Source organism: Hyperolius riggenbachi, chromosome 1, assembly GCF_040937935.1.
Source record: "Hyperolius riggenbachi isolate aHypRig1 chromosome 1, aHypRig1.pri, whole genome shotgun sequence".
Lineage (NCBI taxonomy): Eukaryota > Metazoa > Chordata > Amphibia > Anura > Hyperoliidae > Hyperolius > Hyperolius riggenbachi.
In genome coordinates, this window is record NC_090646.1 from 324,893,085 (window position 1) to 324,914,725 (window position 21,641).

At 46.5% G+C, this 21,641-nt stretch overlaps 1 protein-coding gene across 3 annotated transcripts in view; it reads left to right on the top strand.

Moving 5' to 3' along the window:
• The window catches only part of BTBD2 (BTB domain containing 2), a 244,896-nt gene that overhangs the window by 162,227 nt on the left and 61,028 nt on the right, over window positions 1-21,641 (top strand). For all 3 annotated transcript variants that reach the window (XM_068233858.1, XM_068233859.1, XM_068233860.1), the window contains one exon: window positions 5,126-5,318. In XM_068233858.1, the coding sequence (XP_068089959.1) occupies window positions 5,126-5,318 (193 nt within the window). The remainder of the gene's footprint in view (window positions 1-5,125; window positions 5,319-21,641) is intronic.

A 21,641-nucleotide genomic window follows, 5' to 3' on the forward strand; every position in this document is an offset into this window, starting at 1 on the left:
TATCTCCAAAAACCCTGCAGTTCAGCAGTCCACAGAGAAAATACTTTAAATGGAGAAAGTTCAGCACTGCTTCTACTCTCCCTAGGAGTGGCCGTCCTGTAAAGATGACTGCAAGAGCACAGCGCAGAATGCTCACTGAGGTGAAGAGGAATCCTAGAGTGTCAGCTAAAGACTTACAAAAGTCTCTGGCATATGCTAACATCCATGTTAGCGAATCTATGATAGGTCAAACACTAAACAAGAATGGAGTTCATGGGAGGATACCACAGAGTAAGCCACTGCTGTCCCCCAAAAATTTGATGCTCGTTTAAAGTTGGCAAAAGCGCACCTGGATGTTCCACAGCAGTGCTGGCCAAATATTCTGTGGACAGATTAACCACTTCTCTACCACAGGTTTTTCCCCTTCAAAAGCTCTTCCCATTCATTCGGTAATAACTTTATCACTAATTAATCACACTGAATTGATCTATACATTATTTTTTGCGGGAAAAGCTAGGCTTTCTTTGGGCAGTACTTTATGCTAAGAATTATATTATTTTATATGCATTTGACAACGAAGAAGATTAAATTTTTTCTTTAAAAAAAAAAATCACCATTTCTCAGCTTTCAGCCATTATAGTTTAAAAATAAAATTTGCTATAGTAGATAAAACAAGACATATTGTATGTGCCCATTTGTCCCGGCTTATTGTAATGTTTAAATTGTGTCCCTAGTACAAAGTATGGCGAGAATATTTTATTTTGGGTTAGGGGTGAAGGAGTTTCAAAAATAATGAAAATGTACTTAATTTTTCTATGGTAAGTGAATAATGGTGTATTTGGAAGTAGTTTTACTTTTTGGCCGCAAGATGGTGCTATACTTAGTTTTCTAAAAATAGAAAACAGAACCAAATACTTGCATGTGTTTATAGGTATTTATAAACAAGGACGTAGAAAAGCGTGGCAGAAGTTGCTAAGTGGTTAAACTAAAGTTGAGTTGTTTGGAAGAAACACACAACACATATGTGTGGAGAAACAGAGGCACAGCACACCAACATCAAAAGCTCATGCCAACTGTGAAGTATGATAGTGGGGGCATCATGGTTTGGGGCTGCTTTGCTACATCAGGGCCTGGACGGATTACTGTCATCAAAGGAAAAATTAATTACAAAGTTTATCGAGACATTTTGCAGGAAAACTGAAGACCATCTGTCCACCAGCTGAAGTTTAGAGGAAGATGGGGGTTGTAACATGACAACGCCGTATAACATTGCTCTTTTTATTTAACATGTATCTTCTGCATTATCACCATAGCTAAAACGCCACATCCCTGTGCAGAGCGCTGTAAATAAACCCCCCAAATCCCCAGAGCAAAATGCAGGGATCGCTTCCTGGTAGAGCCAGAGCTTAGGGCAGTAGCTCTGCCTCTACTCGTGTCAATCCCCGTGGATCGCCGCCTCTCCCCACCCCTCTGTCTTCTTTCACTGAGAGGGGCGGGGGAGATGCAGAGATCAGCAGGGAATGACGCTAATGGAGGCAGAGCTACAGCGCTAAGCTCTGCCTCCCCGGGCACTACTACTTTGAAAGTCATGGATTTTTGCCCTGGGATTTGGGGGTTCTGCTGCCGGGATGCAGCATTTTAGCTATGGTGGTAGTGCAGAAGATAAATGTTTAATAAAAAGAGCAATTTTATAAGGCTTCAGAGTATCTTTAAACAGAAGAAAATATGCCTTCTGTAATGGCCCAGTCAGAGTCCTGACCTCAACCGGATTAAGATGCTGTGACATGACCTCAAGAAAGTGATTTACACCATAAATCCCAAGAATATTGTTGAATTGAAACAGTTCTGTAAAAAGGAATGGTCAACAATTACTCCTGACCATTGTACACATCTGATCTCCAACTACAGGAAACATTTGGTTGAAGTTATTGCTGCCAAAGGAGATTCAACCAGTTGGTAAATCCAAGGGTTCACATACTTTTTTCCACCTGCTCTGTGAATATTTACAGTGGTTTGCAAAAGTATTCGGCCCCCTTGAAGGTTTTTACATTTTGTCATATTACTGCCACAAACATGAATCAATTTTATTGGAATTCCACGTGATAGACCAATACAAAGTGGTGTACACGTGAGAAGTGGAACGAAAATCATACATGATTCCAAACATTTTTTACAAATAACTGCAAAGTGGGGTGTGCGTAATTATTCAGCCACCTTTAGTCTGAGCGCAGTCAGTTGCCCATAGACATTGCCTGATGAGTGCTAATGACTAAGGAGAGTGCACCTGTGTGTAATGTAATGTCAGTACAAATACAGCTGCTCTGTGACGGCCTCAGAGGGTGACTAAGAGAATATTGGGAGCAACACCACCTTGAAGTCCAAAGAACACACTAGACAGGTCAGGGATAAAGTTATTGATAAATTTAAAGCAGGCTTAGGCTACAAAAAGATTTCCAAAGCCTTGAACATCCCATGGAGCACTGTTCAAGCGATCATTCAGAAATGGAAGGAGTATGGCACAACTGTAAACCTACCAAGACAAGGCCGTCCACCTAAACTCACAGGCCGAACAAAGAGAGCGCTCATCAGAAATGCAGTCAAGAGGCCCATGGTGACTCTGGACAAACTGCAACGATCTACAGCTCAGGTGGGGGAATCTATCCATTGGACAACTATTAGTCATGCACTGCACAAAGTTGGCTCTTATGGAAGAGTGGCAAGAAGAAAGCCATTGTTAACAGAAAAACATAAGAAGTCCCGTTTGCAGTTTGCCAGAAGCCATGTAGAAGGTGCTCTGGTCAGATGAGACCAAAATGGAACTTTTTGGCTAAAATTCAAAACGCTATGTGTGGCGGAAAACTAACACTGTACATCACTCTGAACACACTATCCCCACTGTCAAATATGGTGGTGGCGGCATCATGCTCTGGGGCTGCTTCTCTTCAGCAGGGACAAGGAAGCTGGTCAGAGTTGATGGGAAGATGGATGGAGCCAAATACAGGGCAATCTTGGAAGAAAACCTCTTGGAGTCTGCAAAACACTTAAGACTGGGGCGGAGGTTCACCTTCCAGCAGGACAACGACCCTAAACCTAAAGCCAGGGCAACAATGGAATGGTTTAAAACAAAACATATCCATGTGTTACAATGGCCCAGTCAAAGTCCAGATCTAAATCCAATCGAGAATCTGTGGCAAGATCTGAAAACTGCTTTTCACAAACGCTGTCCATCTAATTTGACTGAGCTGGAGCAGTTTTGCAAAGAAGAATGGGCAAGGATTTCAGTCTCTAGATGTGCAAAGCTGGTAGAGACATACCCTAAAAGACTGGCAGCTGTAATTGCAGTGAAAGGTGGTTCTACAAAGTATTGACTCAGGGGGCTGAATAATTACGCACACCCAACTTTGCAGTAATTTTTTTTTTTTTTAAATGTTTGGAATCATGTATGATTTTCATTTCACTTCTCACGTGTATACCACTTTGTATAGATCTTTCACGTGGAATTCCAATACAATTGATTAATGTTTGTGGCAGTTAAATGACAAAATGTGGAAAACTTCAAGGGGGCCGAATACTTTTGCAAGCCACTGTACATGGTGTGTTAAATAAAAACATGGAAACATTTAATTATTTCTGTGGTATTAGTTTAAGCAGACTGTGATTGATGATTGTTGTGACTGAGGAGGATCAGATCACATTTTATGACCAATTTGTGCTGAAATCCATATACCGTATATACTCCCATATAAGCCGGCCCGCATATAAGCCAACCACCCACTTTTTCCTTAAAAAAAAAAAAAAGAAAGAAAAATTATTAACCCTCATATAAGCCGACGGTAGGAAGTGCAGCAGCTCCTGAGGCTTTTATGCACACCCCAGGGTTCTGTATAACAGCAGCTTTTACAGTGATTATTACCATGCCCACCAAAGTGATTATTACCATGCCCTCCCACCATGATTATTACCATGCCCTCCCACCATGATTATTACCATGCCCTCCCACCATGATTATTACCATGCCCTCCCATCGTGATTATTACCATTCCCTTCCACCAGAACACAGAAAACAGGCAGCAGCAGTTGTAAGCCCTGGGGGGAGCAGAGCAGGAGCAATGAATGGCCACCCAGAATCACAGTGAGGGGTGTGCGGTGCGGACTGACCTGCTGAGGATCGGAGAGTGCAGCAGTGATGATGAACAGTGAGCAGGCTTACAGTGCCTGCAGCGACATGCTTCAGCAGCTGAAGATCGGATGTGGGGGGCAGAGAACAAAGTAGCAGCGGTTGGATGCCCGGGGGGAAGAGCAGAGCGGCCGCGATGAATAGCCAGGATCGCAACAGGAACGCTCTTCCGTGTTCATAATCTTGCGCTTCCTACTGCGTCTGCACCTTGCGTCACTAGTTGCGGAAACAGCAGGAAGCGTGAGATTATGAACACGGAAGAGCGCTCCTGCTGTGTTTTTATTCTGTGTGGCCATCCATCGCTTCTGCTCTCCCCCCGGACATCCAACGGCTGCAGCTATGCTCTCCGCCCCCCGCATCCGATCACTCAGCTGTCCCCTCCCCTTCGGCCCCGATCAGCTGGTGAAGCATATCACTGCAGGCACTGCAAGCCTGCTCACTGTTCAGAATCACTGCTGCACTCTCTGAGCCACTCCGATCCTCAACAGGTTAGACATAGGCACAACAAATAAGTAACTCGCATACAAGCCAAGACCCCCACTTTTGGGCCACTTTTTTGGGGTCAAGAATTTTACTTGTATGCAAGTATATATGGTAATTACAAAGGGTTCACATACTTGTGATTGCTACTGTACATTGGCAGTGACAGCTAGTCAAAACAAAACATGAGTGGCTGCACATGCTACAGGACCTGGAAGAGTGGGATGCTTAACGGAAGCTTGTACTGATTTTATCTACTTTAAGTGTACATACACACATCGGATTTTTCCAAACGACTGGTCACCAAGCGGATCCGTCAAAACCAGTCTTATAAGCTGAATGACCGTTTGTACACACAACCGATTTCACCTCCAAACGACCGGCTGTTCAACATGTGTACGCACCTTTAGTTTTTAAATGTTGGTTTTTGCACTGTACTAGTAAATTGCAACATTTTTACACTTAGATTGTTGTTTTTTTGTTTTCTAGGCCCAGCTCAGTCTGGTATTCTTACCGACAGGGAAGTTGTGAGCCTGTTCTTACATTTTACAGTGAATCCTAAACCTCGCGTGGAATTTATTGACCGGCCAAGATGTTGCTTGCGAGGAAAGGAGTGTAATATTAACCGATTTCAGCAAGTGGAAAGCCGCTGGGGTTACAGCGGGACTAGTGACCGAATAAGGTGCGTGTAACATATGCTTATTTCTGAAAAGAAATAAAATTGTTAAGAGTTTCCCAATTTACAACCCTTGCTACTCCCTTAAAGTGAACCTCCAGACTAAAAAGCTACTCAGCAGCACTGAAAATGCTTGGTGTTTCTTTAACAGTTTCACAGCATCAGAACTTTGTTTTTCTTATCAAAGCCTCATTTTTGGCTGCACAGAAGCAAAGCTCCGCCCCATCACAGAAAACTGCCCGGGCATTTTTCCCCTGATGCTGTGCAAAGCATGATGGGATTTCTGATGTTGTTGTTCTCATTGCCTAGCAACTGGGAGGGGTGATCATGACACAGGACAGTTGGAGCTGTGTCTCATGCTCCCTGTCACCTCCTTTCAACCAAAAAGATGGCTGCCCTCATAAAATCAAACATTTGCCTGTTCTTTTAAAACAGGGTGGGTAAGAAATTATAATACCTATCTATTTTAATTAACATAACTAATATAACTTAATGACAGTATGTTTGTTTAGGCTGAAGTTCCCCTTTAAGGCTGCTTTTATACGGTACCCCAAAACAAAAGTGCAACGCGTTTCACAGGTCAAGCCCGCTTCATCAGGCAAAAATTGGGGACAACAGGAAATCTGTAATAAGGGATTTAGCGCCTCAGTGTGACACTGAGGCGCTAAATCCATTACTACACATTTCCTGTTGTCCCCAATTTTTGCCTGATCAAGCGGGCTTGACCTGCGAAACGCGTTGCACTTTTGTTTTGGGGTACTGTATAAAAATAAATGTATTTATTTATATAAACAGGATATCGTGTCTGCTTTTGGGAGACAAGCCCACCACTTCCTCCAAGCATTTTTAAAGATTTAACCAATTTTTATCCTGCTGGTGCCTCTGTTCCCCATTGAAATACTGTGTCCACTCCTGGTGGAGGGGAGTGCTACCCCCCATTCTTGTTTCTATTTCTACAGAGAGCGACTTCTTAGCCCTGAGTGAGGACAGGCCCAATCGCCTCACCTGCCTTTATAGTGGTTACCTGAACGGTAACCCACGTTTGTGAGTATAATTTCTCTCACTTCACCATTAATTCAAATATCTCAACATACTACACTATATTAGGCTCTCGTTTTTTTTCTCTTTTTTTTTTTTTTTTTTCTTTTTCACTTTCACAGTAAGACGTTACAGACGCACGTTAGTGCAGCCTGTTACGCAGCCCACCACACAGCAATGAAAACTCAATGGGCTGTTCACAGTGCCCACGTTGCGTTACATTGTAACACAGCAGGTTAAAAGAAAGTGCTGCATGCTGTACGTTGTACGTTATACGTGGCTAAGCCGCGTTAGACTGTTTGCACATGCTCAGTGATGTTGGAGGAGGAGGTCTCCCCTCCTCCTCCGCAGCCAGCCACATGGCTAATTAATATTCACTGCACTGTGACGTGCAGTGTTTACTTCCTGGAGCGTCCGCTCTGTGCGGCGATTGGTTGGCGGGACCACGTGATGCGGAGATCACGTGGTCTCCGCATCGCACAGCACAAAAAAGGCGCACCAAGAGCTGCATAATGCAGCTCTTGGTGGTGTCCTCCAGCACCACCAGGCGTTGCGTTAGGGACACGTTATGCAACCTATAACATCCCCTAAAACGCAACGTCCTGGTGGGAAAGAAGCCTAAGTTAAGGTAACAAGTAATATCTCAAGATGGTTTTGTGTATGGTGCATACACACATCCAATCATGATTGGCCAATGTTACCAATTCCATGTACTTAGAGAGCTTACCTACACAATTTGTTAAAAGTATTCAAAATCTTTTGGCTCTCATACTAAGTGGAAGTGGTAAAATTGACCAATCAAGGTTTGATGCAGGTACGCACATTTAGGCTTGGTGGACACAAGCCAGTTAGCACACATCCTTTCCGGCAATTGGCTGTGACACATTCACCATGTTTCATAATCGAATACATAATTACATTTATCGGTCACAATGTCACAATCTGCTATGCCAGTAGATAATTAATTAGCTTACCTTTCAGCCAGCATGAAAGAGTGCAAATAAAACTTCTTCTAGCATTCTGCTGTTTTAACAAGCCAATACTCAGCTTAATGGTGACAGGAATTGTAAAACCAGGGTCTATTGGAAAGAAACTGTCTCCAACATTTCCACCTCCGCCAGAGCTGGAGAAAAACTGATCTTATCTGATGATTCCCTCTAAACAACTGTCCTACAAAGGACAGATGAACTGACTAACCCTAAAGGGGCCCATACACTGGTCAATTTCAGCATTTGATTGATTGCAAATCGATGCGCGATTGAATGGCTGATCGATTGATTTGCGGCCAATTTCGATTAATATCGATTTGATCTATCTGGAGGATGAAAAATCTAGGTCGACCTGCTGCTGGCAGCAGATCCATTACCCATAGAGTTGCATTGGATCTAATGGTGCAGTAATGCCTTTAGATTCATTCTGAAATCTATTGGAAATCTGTTCCTAGTGTATGGCACACATCAGATTCCTGTCAGATTCGACCTGACGGGCATAATGGAAATCCTATATGATGGTTGAAACTGCTGCAAATCTATTAGTGTATGGCTACCTTTAAGTTGATACATTCTCTGTATTTTCTGCAGAATTAATGGGGCACGAATCTAGTAGGTGGGCCATCTCTGCAGAGGTTATTGAGCTCAGTCAGACACCTGTTATGGGAAGTCTCCAAACAAACAGTATTTTCAGACTCTGGAGTAATTTAGGTTCAAAGTAATATGGTACGAATACTCATGCAATAGCACTCTTGTTTTAAATGTGTGGATTCTTGGTGCTCTACTGAATATAAATATGCAGTCCATTTCTTAATGTGACCTATGGGCACCGAGACACTGGCAAAGCAGGAATACTTCCAAAATCTCTCTCCAGGAAGGAAGAACTGTTCCAATTACACAAGGCTGGACTTTTGCGTGTCATAGCCACTCCCAGCTGGAGAAGTGATTTAAACCCAGGGACACACTTGGTCCTTGTTCATCATCTGTTGTCGAATTCCATCAATAGACAGGCCAGCAGGACACTGGCCAAAATGCAATACTTAGGATTATTTCAACGCAGAGACTTTATCACTTACCGGAATCAGCCACGGTATTTTGAACTTCCAGACATTATACCTCATTTCTCACCCTTGCTTTTTATGTCAAACTAATCTGTTCCGCTTTCAGATGTATTTAATTGCCAGTTCAAATGTATATTTTTTTTTTTGTGTATTTTTTTTTTTATAATAAAACTAGCGATTTAATCATTCTAGTTTGGCCCTTGTTACCTGATTATCCTGATCTATGCTTGAATTCTACGTCCACAAAAAGGAGACACACTAGCACATTGGCCTCAATTCACTAAGATCATGCTGGAGATAATAAGGCAAGAGAAAACTTACCTCCACTAGTAAGAGTTATCTTATCTCTTCATTCCTTACGGTACCTCTTCCGTAGTTAATTTACCTCCTCTGTAGTTATTTTCACATGCAGTTAATGAACAGCCGGTCTTTAACTCTGGAGTTATTTTAAGGATTAAAGAGTTAACTTAAAGATAGAAGAGTTAACTTTAGGTTTGCCTGAGGTAAAATGTTTCCTGAATACTGCATGCCTTATCACCATGGTAACAACTCTAGAAGAGTTATTAAAGACAGGAGATAAGCTTAGTGAATTGAGGCCAATGTCTTTTACCATTTTTCCTTTTAGGGAGCTAGCTCTGAGGTGTCTTTGCCTTGTATTCAATACGGAGAGTGGTGGCAACATATTACCCTTTATTTCCAATGCAAAATAGATAACTTTATTTTACTGATTGTACATACATTCAAGATTGTATCGTGTATGGGCACACCAATAGAGATGTCGCGATCCTCCGATTTTCGGTTCGCGAACCTTCGCGGAAGGTTCGGTTCGCGTAAAAGTTCGCGAACCGCAATAGACTTCAATGGGGATGCGAACTTTGAAAAATAGAAAAAATTATACTGGCCACAAAAGTGATGGAAAAGATGTTTCAAGGGGTCTAACACCTGGAGGGGGGCATGGCGGAGTGGGATACATGCCCAAAGTCCCGGGGAAAAATCTGGATTTGTCGCAAAGCAGCATTTTAAAGGCCAGAAATCACATAAAGTGCTTTCAAACATCTTGCATGGGTATACATCAATCAGGGAGTGTAATTAGAGTTCTGCTTCACACTGACACACCAAACTCACTGTGCAACGCACCGCAAACAGCTGTTTGCGTATTGACGGCCGTGCTGGACTGGTGCGCCCCGTGGCCAGAGTGTAGGCCGTGGCATTTTTCAAGCCCATATGGTCGCCGGGCTGTGGTAGCTCAATGATAGAACAACAGTTACTGTCCAGCTGATCAAATTTGGTCTGACCACAAAGAAGCAACGTCCTTATTATCTTTTGTGTGCCACCCCCACCCGAGACACTCAAATAGCCGGCGGTCATTGCTTCATTGTGATGCGCAAGCCCCTTCACCGCGGCAAGGTAATGATCACGAAGGGGGATGGGCACATGTACATGCCTTTTGTTTTTTGTTGCAGCCGCCCGCAGTGCAGCCAGAAAAAATTAGGCAGGCATGTACACGCACCAGAAAAATTAGTGTAGCGGCTGCTGCTAGCAGCGGCCTTAAAAATTCAGGAATCCGCCTAGAGTCCTGGACCCTGTTGGTGGTGGCGGAGAAGGCAGTCAAGCGGCCTGCAGGCAGAGATGCTGTGTGAGGGGACGGACTTAGTCTTCGGTCGTGCAGTAGCCCTCCGTGATCCATTCTTCATTCATTTTGATAAAGGTCAGGTACTGAACACTGTCGTGACTTAGGCGACTTCTCTTCTCAGTAGCTATGCCTCCAGCTGCACTGAAGGTCCTTTCTGACAGGACGCTTGCGGCAGGGCAAGAGAGAAGTTGTATGGCAAATTGGGACAGCTCTGGCCACAGGTCAAGCCTGCGCAACCAGTAGTCCAAGGGTTCATCGTCTCTTTTCGCAGAGTCTACATCCACACTCAAGGCCAGGTAGTCGGCTACCTGCCGGTCCAGGCGTTGGTGGAGGGTGGATCCGGAAGGACTATGGCGAGGAGTTGGACTAAAGAACGTCCGCATGTCCGACATCACCCTGTGATCGCTGGAGCATCCTGTCCTTGCCTGCGTGGACTTGGGAGGAGGAGGGTTACTGCCAGTGGTACCTTGATTGCGTTGTGCAGCCACATCACCCTTAAATGCATTGTAAAGCATCATCGACAGCTTGTTCTGCAAGTGCTGCATCCTTTCCGCCTTTTGTTGAGTTGTTAAGAGGTCCGCCACTTTGTGCCTGTACCGAGGGTCTAGTAGCGTGGCCACCCAGTACAGGTCATTCGTCTTGAGTTTTTTGATACGGGGGTCCCTCAACAGGCTGGACAACATGAAAGAGGACATCTGCACAAAGCTGGATGCAGACGTACTCTCCATCTCCTCTTGCTCTTCCTCAGTGACGGGACGCAACTCCTCTTCCTCCCCCCAGCCACGAACAATACCACGGGAACATGGAGCAGCAGAAGCCCCCTGTGACGGCTGCCGCGGTTGTTCTTCTTCCGCCGCCTCTTCCTCCTCCACAGAAACACCTTCCTCATCATCACCATCATCAGAGTCTGACTCCTCTCCTTCCCCACACGACTCCTCTTCTTCCTCCTCCTCCTCCCCCCTCTGTGCTGCCGCAGGTGTTGTGGGAACATCGGGTTCGGGTGTAAATGGCTCCCACGACTCCTGCTGCCGTAACTCTTCTCGTTCACGCTCCTCCACAGCTGTATCCACCACTCTACGCACGGCCCGCTCCAGGAAGTAGGCATAGGGGATCAAGTCACTGATGGTGCCCTCATCGCGACTCACCAGTTTGGTCACCTCCTCAAAGGGCTCCATGACCCTGCATGCATTTCGCATCAGTGTCCAGTTGTTGGGCCACAACATCCCCATCCTCCCAGATTGTGTCCGTGTACTGTAATGATACAGGTACTGGGTGACGGCTTTCTCCTGGTCTAGCAGGCGAGAGAACATCAGCAGGGTGGAATTCCAGCGAGTCGGGCTATCGCAAATCAACCGTCTCACCGGCAAGTTGTTTCTACGCTGAATGTCCGCAAAGCGTGCCATGGCCTTGTAAGAGCGCCTGAAATGCCCACACAACTTCCTGGCCTGCTTCAGGACGTCCTCTAGGCCTGGGTACTTGGACACAAATCTTTGCACGACCAGATTTAGCACATGTGCCATGCAGGGTATGTGTGTCAGCTTTCCCAAATTCAACGCAGCAATGAGATTGCTGCCGTTGTCACACACCCCGTTGCCGATCTCAAGCTTGTGCGGGGTTAGCCATTGCTCCACCTGTTTGTTAAGAGCAGCCAGGAGAGCTGCTCCAGTGTGACTCTCCGCTTTCAGGCAAGACATGTCTAACACTGCGTGACACCATCGTACCTGGCATGCAGCATAGGCCCTGGGGTGCTGGGGCTGTGTAGCTGGGGAGGCGATCGTGGCACCAGCCAAGGAGGAGGATGAGGATGACGACAGCGAAGTGGTGGTAGCAGGTGGAGAGGAGGTGGCTGAAGGCCTGCCTGCAAGCCGTGGAGGTGTGACAAGTCGGTCTGCTGCGCAGCCACGTACTCCCTGCTTGCTGCCATCGGTCTCCAGGTTGACCCAATGGGCTGTGTATGTAATGTAGTGGCCCCGCCGGTGCTTGGCAGACCAGGCATCCGTAGTCAGGTGGACCCTTGACCCAACGCTGTGTGCCAGAGATGACACCACTTGCCTCTCAACTGCACCGTACAGTTTGGGTATGGCCTTTTGTGAAAAATAATTGCGGCCTGGTATCTTCCACTGTGGTGTACCAATGGCCACAAACTTATGGAAAGCCTCCGACTCCACCAGCTTATATGGTAATAGCTGGCGAGCTAATAGTTCCGCCACGCCAGCTGTCAGACGCCGGGCAAGAGGGTGACTGGCAGACATTTGCTTCTTCCGCTCAAATACTTCCTTCATGGACAGCTGGATACTGCTGTGGGCAGAGGAGAAGAAACCGCTGAAGGGAAGAGGCGGTGTGGAGGAGGGTGACTGTGAAGGTGCAAGGGAGAAAGTGGATGAAGACGATGCACCTGAAGGAGGAAGAGGAGAAGGAGGGTGGCTTGTCTTTTGAGGGGAGCTACTTTTCCTCAGGTGCTCTTGCCATAGCTGTTTGTGCCTTTTCTCCAGGTGCCTTCGTAAGGCACTTGTCCCTACGTGAGTGTTGGCCTTTCCACGGCTCAATTTTTGCTGGCAGAGACAACAGATGGCTTTGCTCCGATCTGAGAGACACACGTGAAAAAATTTCCAAACCGCTGAGCCCCCCTGGGGTGATGGCGCTACGGTGGCATCAACAGCTGACGTTCAAGGGCATGTTGGCTGTCTGGCAATAGCTGGCGATACATGGCGCCGGACACTGCCCCCAGCTGTTTCTGAGGACGAGCTCCCTCTGCTTCTATCATGGAGTCGTCTCCTCCTACTCCTCTCTGACTCCTCCTCTGAACTGTCCCCCTGGTCATCTCCTCTACCGGGAACATATGTGGTATCCGTATAATCGTCATCATAATCCTCCTGGCCAGCTGCACTTTCCTCAGACACCTCCTCAACTGCACCAACTTCAGGTGTTTCATCAGCCCCCTCCTCACACGTTACATCCATACTATCGCCACCTAACTCAGACGTATGAGGTGGTATACCTGCGCCTTCTTCTTGTTGTTGCAGTAGTGGCTGTGAATCGGTGATTTCACCACCACCACCAAATAACTCCTGCGAAGTGTCAAATGCAGCGGATGTGGTGCTTGTTGTAGTGCTGGTGGCTGCGGGAGATGAGGTGTTCTGGGTTAAAAACTCAATCACCTCCTCACGATTTTGGGAAGTGATGGCACGTGCCTTCTTCTGAGCATTGTATTTTGGGGCAGGTCCGCACGAAATCACACCAACACCACCTCGCACAGACCTGCTGGTGCCTGGTGGTCTGCCTCTACCTCTTCCTCTACCTGGTTTGTCCATTTTGTCCATCTCGGGGGGATGCTAGGTATATGCAGTGAGGTGGGTTCACTCAACACGACAGGTAGTAAGATGCAGTGAGCTGGGTTCACTGAACAATAAAGGTACTTAGATGCAGTGAGGTGGGTTCACTCAACACAACAGGTAGTAGGATGCAGTGAGGTGGGTTCACTGAACAGTAAAGGTACTTAGATGCAGTGAGTTGGGTTCACTCAACACAACAGGTAGTAGGATGCAGTGAGGTGGGTTCACTCAACACAACAGGTAGTAGAATGCAGTGAGGTGGGTTCACTGAACAGTAAAGGTACTTAGGTGCAGTGAGGTGGGTTCACTCAACACAACAGATAGTAGGATGCAGTGAGCTGGGTTCACTGAACAGTAAAGGAACTTAGATGCAGTGAGGTGGGTTCACTCAACACAACAGGTAGTAGGATGCAGTGAGGTGGGTTCACTCAACACGACAGGTAGTAAGATGCAGTGAGCTGGGTTCACTGAACAATAAAGGTACTTAGGTGCAGTGAGGTGGGTTCACCCAACACAACAGGTAGTAGGATGCAGTGAGGTGGGTTCACTGAACAGTAAAGGTACTTAGATGCAGTGAGGTGGGTTCACTCAACACAACAGGTAGTAGGATGCAGTGAGGTGGGTTCACTCAACACAACAGGTAGTAGGATGCAGTAAGCTGGGTTCACTGAACAGTAAAGGTACTTAGATGCAGTGAGGTGCGTTCACTCAACACAACAGGTAGTAGGATGCAGTGAGCTGAGTTCACTGAACAGTAAAGGTACTTAGATGCAGTGAGGTGGGTTCACTCAACACAACAGGTAGTAGGATGCAGTGAGCTGGGTTCACTGAACAGTAAAGGTACTTAGATGCAGTGAGATGGGTTCACTCAACACAACGCTAGGTATATGCAGTGATGACGAGGTGGGTTAAGTAAACACAACAGGGGTATACTGGGGTATATGCAGTACTGGGTAGTACAATGTGCAGCTCCCTGTCACACACACAGGTAGTCAGTCACTGAATGTGATGGGCTGCTGGCAGTGGCACACACACTATCAATTAGCAAGGCTGTGCATGCAACAAAAGTGTCAGTTTGACACACAGTAAAAAAATAAATAAATACAGGATGAGCTCTGAAAAGAGCTATTGAGGGGTGCTATAAAAGCAATAACAATCTGCCAGGAGCAAGCTAAGCAGCCAAGAACCTAACTAATCTGTCCCTAGAAGAACAAGTCTGCAGCAGCTCTCCCTAGTCTGTCTAATAGCAGGCAGACGAGTGACTGTAATGGCCGCCGGAGGCTGCCTTATATAAGGGGGGGTTGGGGCTCCAGGGCTTAGTGTAGCCTGAATGGCTACAATGTGCCTGCTGACTGTGATGCAGAGGGTCAAAGTTGACCCTCATAGTGCATTATGGGGCGAATTGAACTTCCGGAAAAGTTCACCTGGCGCAGGCGAACGCGAACCCCCAAAGTTCGCCTGGAACCGTTCGCAGGCGAACCGTTCGCTACACCTCTACACACCAACTAATCCAAAAGGCTTACTATGCTCAAAGTTGATTCGCCTCCAGAAGTCTCCAGTGGATGAGAACTGTATGGCAACTGTGGCATAGTATGACAGGATTGGCAGGTGTTTGTTAAAGTGACTGATTGGGTGGTAACAGCTAAAAAGTGTAAACATGCGTTCAATGGCTCTACAAGACCATTCCTTTGTTGCAAGCAAGTTCTCAGGTTCCTATGTGCAGGTCTGATCAATATTTCATAGTATGTCACAATGTGCAAAGAATGAGAAACATTTGTCATTTTAGATTGTTCTGGTGAAGTTTACTTTATGGAAAATCTGAGAATTTTTCACATTGATTGTTCACTAATCAGGAGTGGATATTGGTTTGTGTGTACCAGTGCTTAAATAGTGACAGATTACTGTTCTCACTTCTAGTGTACTTTTTTTATTCTGTAGCACAGCACCTAGGGTAAATCTGGTGCAATGTGAGATTTACTTTTGTTGAATAGTTTCTATATATTTAGCTTTCTCCTTTCCCCTATCTGAAGCTAAGAAATTTCTGAAATCTTTTTTGAGATACATTTTACTGTTGCTAATTCACTGCCAATGTTTGCCAAATACTGTATTTTTTGGACTAGAAGACTCGCTTTTTCTCCCCCAAAAGTGGTGTGTGTGTGGGGGGGGGGGGGGGGGGACAGTCATTCAGTGCGTCTTATAGTCCAAATGCAGAAATTCCTGACTTGTGAATGCCTGCCAATACCAACCTCCAACCTGCAGCAGTGCACTGTGCCCATGTAAAGGAGGACACAGGGACAAACTGAGGAGACAGGGGGACACAAAAGGGCATAAAGGAGGACAGAAGAAGGACATAGGTAGACACATGGGGACACAGGAGCACACAAGGGGGACAGAGGCGGACACGGAGACACGAGGTACAAAGGGGCATGAGGTACAAAGGGGACATAATCTACAAGATGCCCCTTCAGCATGTTTGCACCAGGTTTGGTATATATTTTTTCCCCTTGTTTTTGTCCTCTAAACCTAGGTGCGTCTTATGGTCAGGTGCGTCTTATAGTCCGAAAAATACGGTATGTGCTATAGAGGAGTGTCTGCAAATCTTGCAAAAATACTACAGGGATTTCCGGCGGGAGGTTATTCCGATAAACATTTATGTAGAGCCTACAATAGTGCCAAGGGCAGCAACAGACATAAATTGCTGAAACCCAAATACAATTCTGGTGAAGACAGAGGACTACCACGTATTTATACACATTTTTATGGGCAGCATCCTGCAATCCAACATATTATTTCTAAACACTAGTACCTTTTGTTAAATGAACCCTGAAGTGGGCCAGTTTGTGTCCTCATCGAGCTAAATTGATGCGGGAGGCACTCGTCTGTAGCCATTTTACGGGTTCCTCCCCTAGAGTCCATTACACACTCTTGGGAACTTGAGGTGGCTGTGACTAATTTCACTATATTCAAGTAGGTAGGGAAATCTTACTACTTGGGGGCAGAAGATTCACCTTACCTCATTATGTCAATTGTAAAACTGAGCTAGTCGTTTATCTAATGATGTGTCATTGTGGAGCCTTTTTATATAGGTAAGACAAAACAACGCTTTTGTAAACTAATTTCTGAACATGTCATAGTTACATAGTTACATAGTAACTATGACATGTTCAGAAATTAGTTTACAAAAGCGTTGTTTTGTCTTACCTATATAAAAAGGCTCCACAATGACACATCATTAGATAAACGACTAGCTCAGTTTTACAATTGACATAATGAGGTAAGGTGAATCTTCTGCCCCCAGGTGAATAAAATAGAATCGGGGGAGGTGAGTTCTCTCGTCGCCACGCGTTTCAGAGAACAACATTGCGGTAGTCTATATGGCCTACAGTTTGTTGGATTAGATAGAACACACCCTACCATTCGAGGCAGCAATTATGACCGCCTCCTTTTACGGCGTGAATCCCGTTGGATTTACAACCTGCAGGATTGTGAACCTCTGGGCTTAAATGAACAACTCCGTTATGCACACGTCTTATCTATTTGACTGGCATATGTGCTTATGCCCACTCCTCTATACTCCGTGTTGCTGCTGAAACTCACTCTGTGGACACTCATGAGCAATTGGGCCTATCTCCTTTTTTTCATTTTGTATCTAATAAATTCTTATTGAGCCACTCTCTGCCTTTTTCACGGTCAGTCAGTATCCCACACCTTTTTGTGTCGCTGGCGCTGGTTATACTGACAGTGTCATGTATTGGAGTTATATTTACAGTTGGCGCCTCTTATTAAGACTTTTACTTTTTTGCTCTTTTCCTGTTCGTATATTGAATATTTTTATTGACCTAATATATAATTAACGTCTGGGGTCGGGGATCTGTTTATCACCACACTTTATTGTGAGTGTAGTTCACACTGGTGTGCGTGTCTGGTAATGCTGGTCTTTTGTGTAGGGCGACTCACATAGCAACTACAATGCGTTGTTCCCACCGCACCGTTGCGTCCCGCCCTCTGGCAGCGCTCTTCCAGAGGTGTACACTTTGACGCGTGGTGGTGCGGCTTCCTGCCTCCACCCACTCTTCTCTCTATTGGTATGCTTGAAAGTGAGAATGAACGAGGCCACGCCCCCTGAGGAAGCCAAAAGCCGGTGAAACTGTTGGGAGCCGCTCTTTCATGGAACGCCATGCCATCCTGTTCGTCCAACGTGGCACGGGGATGTAAGAAGGCTCTTTACACCAAGTCTGGCATGCCGCCCGTGTAGATGTACCAGGCCGACATTGCACTTCCCCGTGTCCCTTTCCAGCGCACCCCGAGTACCTCCACACTGCCTCTCCTTTACAACCTGGACTCCAGCCTTGGGGTCCACAGGACTGGCTACTCGAACCACCATGAGGTGAAGACACGGATTACTGCTGACTTCCATCCATATGCTTAGATCCAATGGTGAAGTTTGGTGAGATCATTCCTGCAACTATTGCTTTGCAATCCTAACAGCTGCTTGAGCTCATATTTCTGTTTCATTAACGGAACGCTGTCTACGCTGCTGTGCATTGCTTCTGCTGCTTATCAAGGCTCACTAGACTTGTGGATTGTGGTCTTTTTCTGGACTGTCCAGTGTTGTTGTTAATGGCAAAAAGAGATCTGTTGCAGTCATGTATTACCTCATGCTGTTGGACATTGCATTATCTCAAGGCTGTGTGTGTTGGTGCACGTGTGTGTGTTGTGCATATCTTGATGCATGGTGGGGTGGCCATCCCATGCGCTTTTAATTTACCCTAGTTTAGCATATATTTTGTGTTATTACATTCTTTAACCACCTCGGTGTTCTGATTCCCCAGGATTTCCATGCAAAAAGTGGTACAATTAATTCCTGTAACTTACCAAAATGAGTCAAGCAAGAGTTTAGTATACATTGGCCTTGATTCACTAACTGGCACTAAGCCGGTTAGTCTGCCTTATCACTTAGTGGGCACAAACTACAGCGCTAACCTTATCTGAGGTTAGTGTGCCTTATCTGAGGTTAGTGTGCCTTATCTGAGGTTAGTGTGCCTTATCTGAGGTTAGTGTGCCTTATCTGAACTTCGTGCCCCTTAAGTAGCTTTGTGCACACTAATGCTGGGCATACACGGCGAGGTGCGCTGTTATCAATTGAGCCGCTGATGGCTCGATTGATAATATCCGACAAGCCCGATGACCTGCCGGATAGATTCCCCGCTCAATCCCCGCCGGTGGACAATAATGGGGAATCGAGTGGCTGATAAGGAGCGCCGGCGGGGACGAGCGGGAATCGATCTGCGTGCACGAGCAAGGACGCTGCGGGAGTCGATCCGGCGGCTAATCGGCCGCCCGGATCGACCCGTGTATGCCCAGCATAAAAGATGCACAAAGCTACATCACGCACTGCACCACGCACAGCGCGCACAGTGTAATGCATCGATCTTTGCGCGCGGTGCGACGATAACTTTGCACCAGCTATACTGTATATGATGCGACCATAAGGTCGCATAGGATGCGATAACGGTGCACTGATGCACCTTAAGGTCGCATCATGTACAGTATAGCAGGTGCGATGTTATCGTGCCTTATCTGAACTTAGTGCCCCTTAAGTAGCTTTGTGCACACTAAAAGATGCACAAAGCTACATCGCGCACTGCACGATAACATTGCACCCGCTATGCTGTACAGGATGCAACCTAAACCTAAATCAGTGCACCGTTATCGTCGCATCCTATGCGACCTTATGGTCGCATCATATACAGTATAGTGGGTGCAACGTTATCATCGCACTGCGCATTACACTGTGCGCGCTGAAATTAGCAACAATCAGCTGATAGATCTCCCAAATTTTTTTCAGCTTGGGAACATGGTGTGTGGCCTCATCAAACTCATCATTGCTGCTGAAGTGAAGGTACTTCATGATGAGGGTGAAGCGGGGCTCGGTCATAACGGATCCAAAGAAAGGGGTACTGAGGATCTTGTTCGTGGTCCAGTACCTCTTCTGCAGCGGCTTACCGACAATTCCCTGGAGGATGATGAGGCCCAGGAACACCAAGATATCATCATAGGTGACAGGTTCCCACTTCCGGCTCCGAGAGAACCTGGGTAGAGTAGCAATCTCCTGCTGCTGCTCTGCATACCGATTGGTCTCCTCCACGATCTTCCGGATGACCTCATCAGTAAGAAACAGCTCCAGGTAGGACAGCGGAGTGTGTTCGCATGCAATCTTCTGCCCAGGTGCCCCTGTGAAAGGGAACCTAGGTGGCAGGGGGCTTGAGTGGGGCTCTCCAGCTCACACCAAGTGCGTGCGACACTCACTGGCTCCTCGGTTTCACCGACACTGCTCTCCGACTCCGAAGACAGGTCACCGGGACCCTCGCTGTTCGTAGACTCCTCAACGAGCTCCTCCTCACTGTCGCTTCCTTCCAGGACATCCAGCAGCTCCTGGTCACACAAATGCCTTCGGGAAGACGAAGCCATGACCCCAAAGCAGGATACAGGGGTCAAAGGTCAGCAACAGGAAAGAAACAATCCAGCAAATGCAAACACACAGGGACTGCAGCGTCTGGAAAAAGACTAATATAACTGCAATATGTATGTAGCAAAGATTGGAAAAGGCTGGAAAGGCAGAAATCACTCACAGAAATCGCAAGAGCAGAGCTGACAAGCAGACTAAACTATGGACACTGGGACTCTGAAAGCGGAAGATCTGTAACGGGTCTGCCCTTTTATTGAGTGTGCAAAGGTGTGTTTACTAAATAACTTTGAATTACTTTGGCATGATTGGATTACATCAGTTTTGTGTACTGATGTAATCCAATTATGCAATGTATGCAACGGCCACCGGGAGGGCGCCTGATCAGCGTCAGAGGAAGTGCTGGGCACAGAGGAAGTGGCTGGGCAGCGCTATCTTGCCTGCCCAGCGATCAGCCCGGAGGAGAGCCTAATGGGAGCCTGGGAGGGAGACAGAGGGACTCCCAGCAGCCAGCAGAGCAATGAGGGAGAAGGAGGGAGCCCGCTGAGCAGCTTGAAGGCGGCGGATGCGCCGCAAACCGCACAAATCGAGCCTGGAAAGGAGACAGAGGGACCCCTAGCAGCCAGCAGAACGAGGAGGGAGAAGGAGGGAGCCCACTGAGCAGCCTGGAGGCAGCGGATGCGCCGCAAACTGCAGCAGTGAGTGCTGGCTCTGCATGACAACCTGAGCTCGTCATAAACGTTTCCAGCTAGTTTATGCTGAGCTCGTCCATGTTCAATTAAAATTTTTACATTTTGATAAATTGTTGAAGCATGTTTAGTGTTTTTCCACACTAGCCATTTCTTTGTTTTTGCCACTTCCCATTACATTGTGATCAGGAGTGGATATTGGTTTGTGTGTACCAGTACTTAAATAGTGACATATTACTGTTCTCACTTCCGATGTACATTTTTTATTCTGTTGCACAGCACCCAGGGTAAATCTGATGCAATGTGAGATTTAAGGTACTATTGTTGAATAGTTTCTATATTTTTAGCTTTTTCCTTGCCCATATCTGTAGCTAAGAAATTCCTGAAACATTTTTTGAGATACATTTTTACTGTTGCTAATTAACTGCCAGTGTTTGCCAAGTATGTGCTGTAGAGGAGTTGCAAAGTGTCTGCAAATCTTGCAAAAATACTACACATTTAACAGTTTTACCTACACTGAATCGGTACAAGATTCTGCCATAAACTTGGTCATTAATGTCTGCTATGGATTCTTGTTCTGTTAGGTAACATTGATGCCTTGTCAAACATAGGAGCCCATCAAAACTCTTACTTTTGTTCTTGCTTTTTTCCTTAACCTCCTTGCCGGTTATCCCGAGCTCAGCTCGGGGTAACCTGCGTAGGAGGATTTCTCAGGCCCCGCTGGGCCGATTTGCATAATGTTTTTTTTTTCCCTACACGCAGCTATCACTTTGCTAGCTGCGTGTGGTACGTGATCGCCGCCAATTCGCCGCTACCCGCCGAGCCCCCGCCCCAGACCCCTGCGCAGCCTGGCCAATCAGTGCCAGGCAGCACTGAGGGGTGAATCGGGATTCGCTGTGACGTCCCGACGTCGGTGACGTCATCCCGCCACATCGCCATGGCGACCGGGAAAGCCCTGCAGGAAATCCCGTTCTGAGCGGGATTTCCTGCTTACTCTGATCGCCGGAGGCGATCGGAGTGGGTGGGGGGATGCCGCCGCTCAGCGGCTATACATGATTAAAAAAAAATAAAAATTAAAAAAAAGTTCTGCGCTGCCTCCTTGCCAGCGTGAATTGAACCGG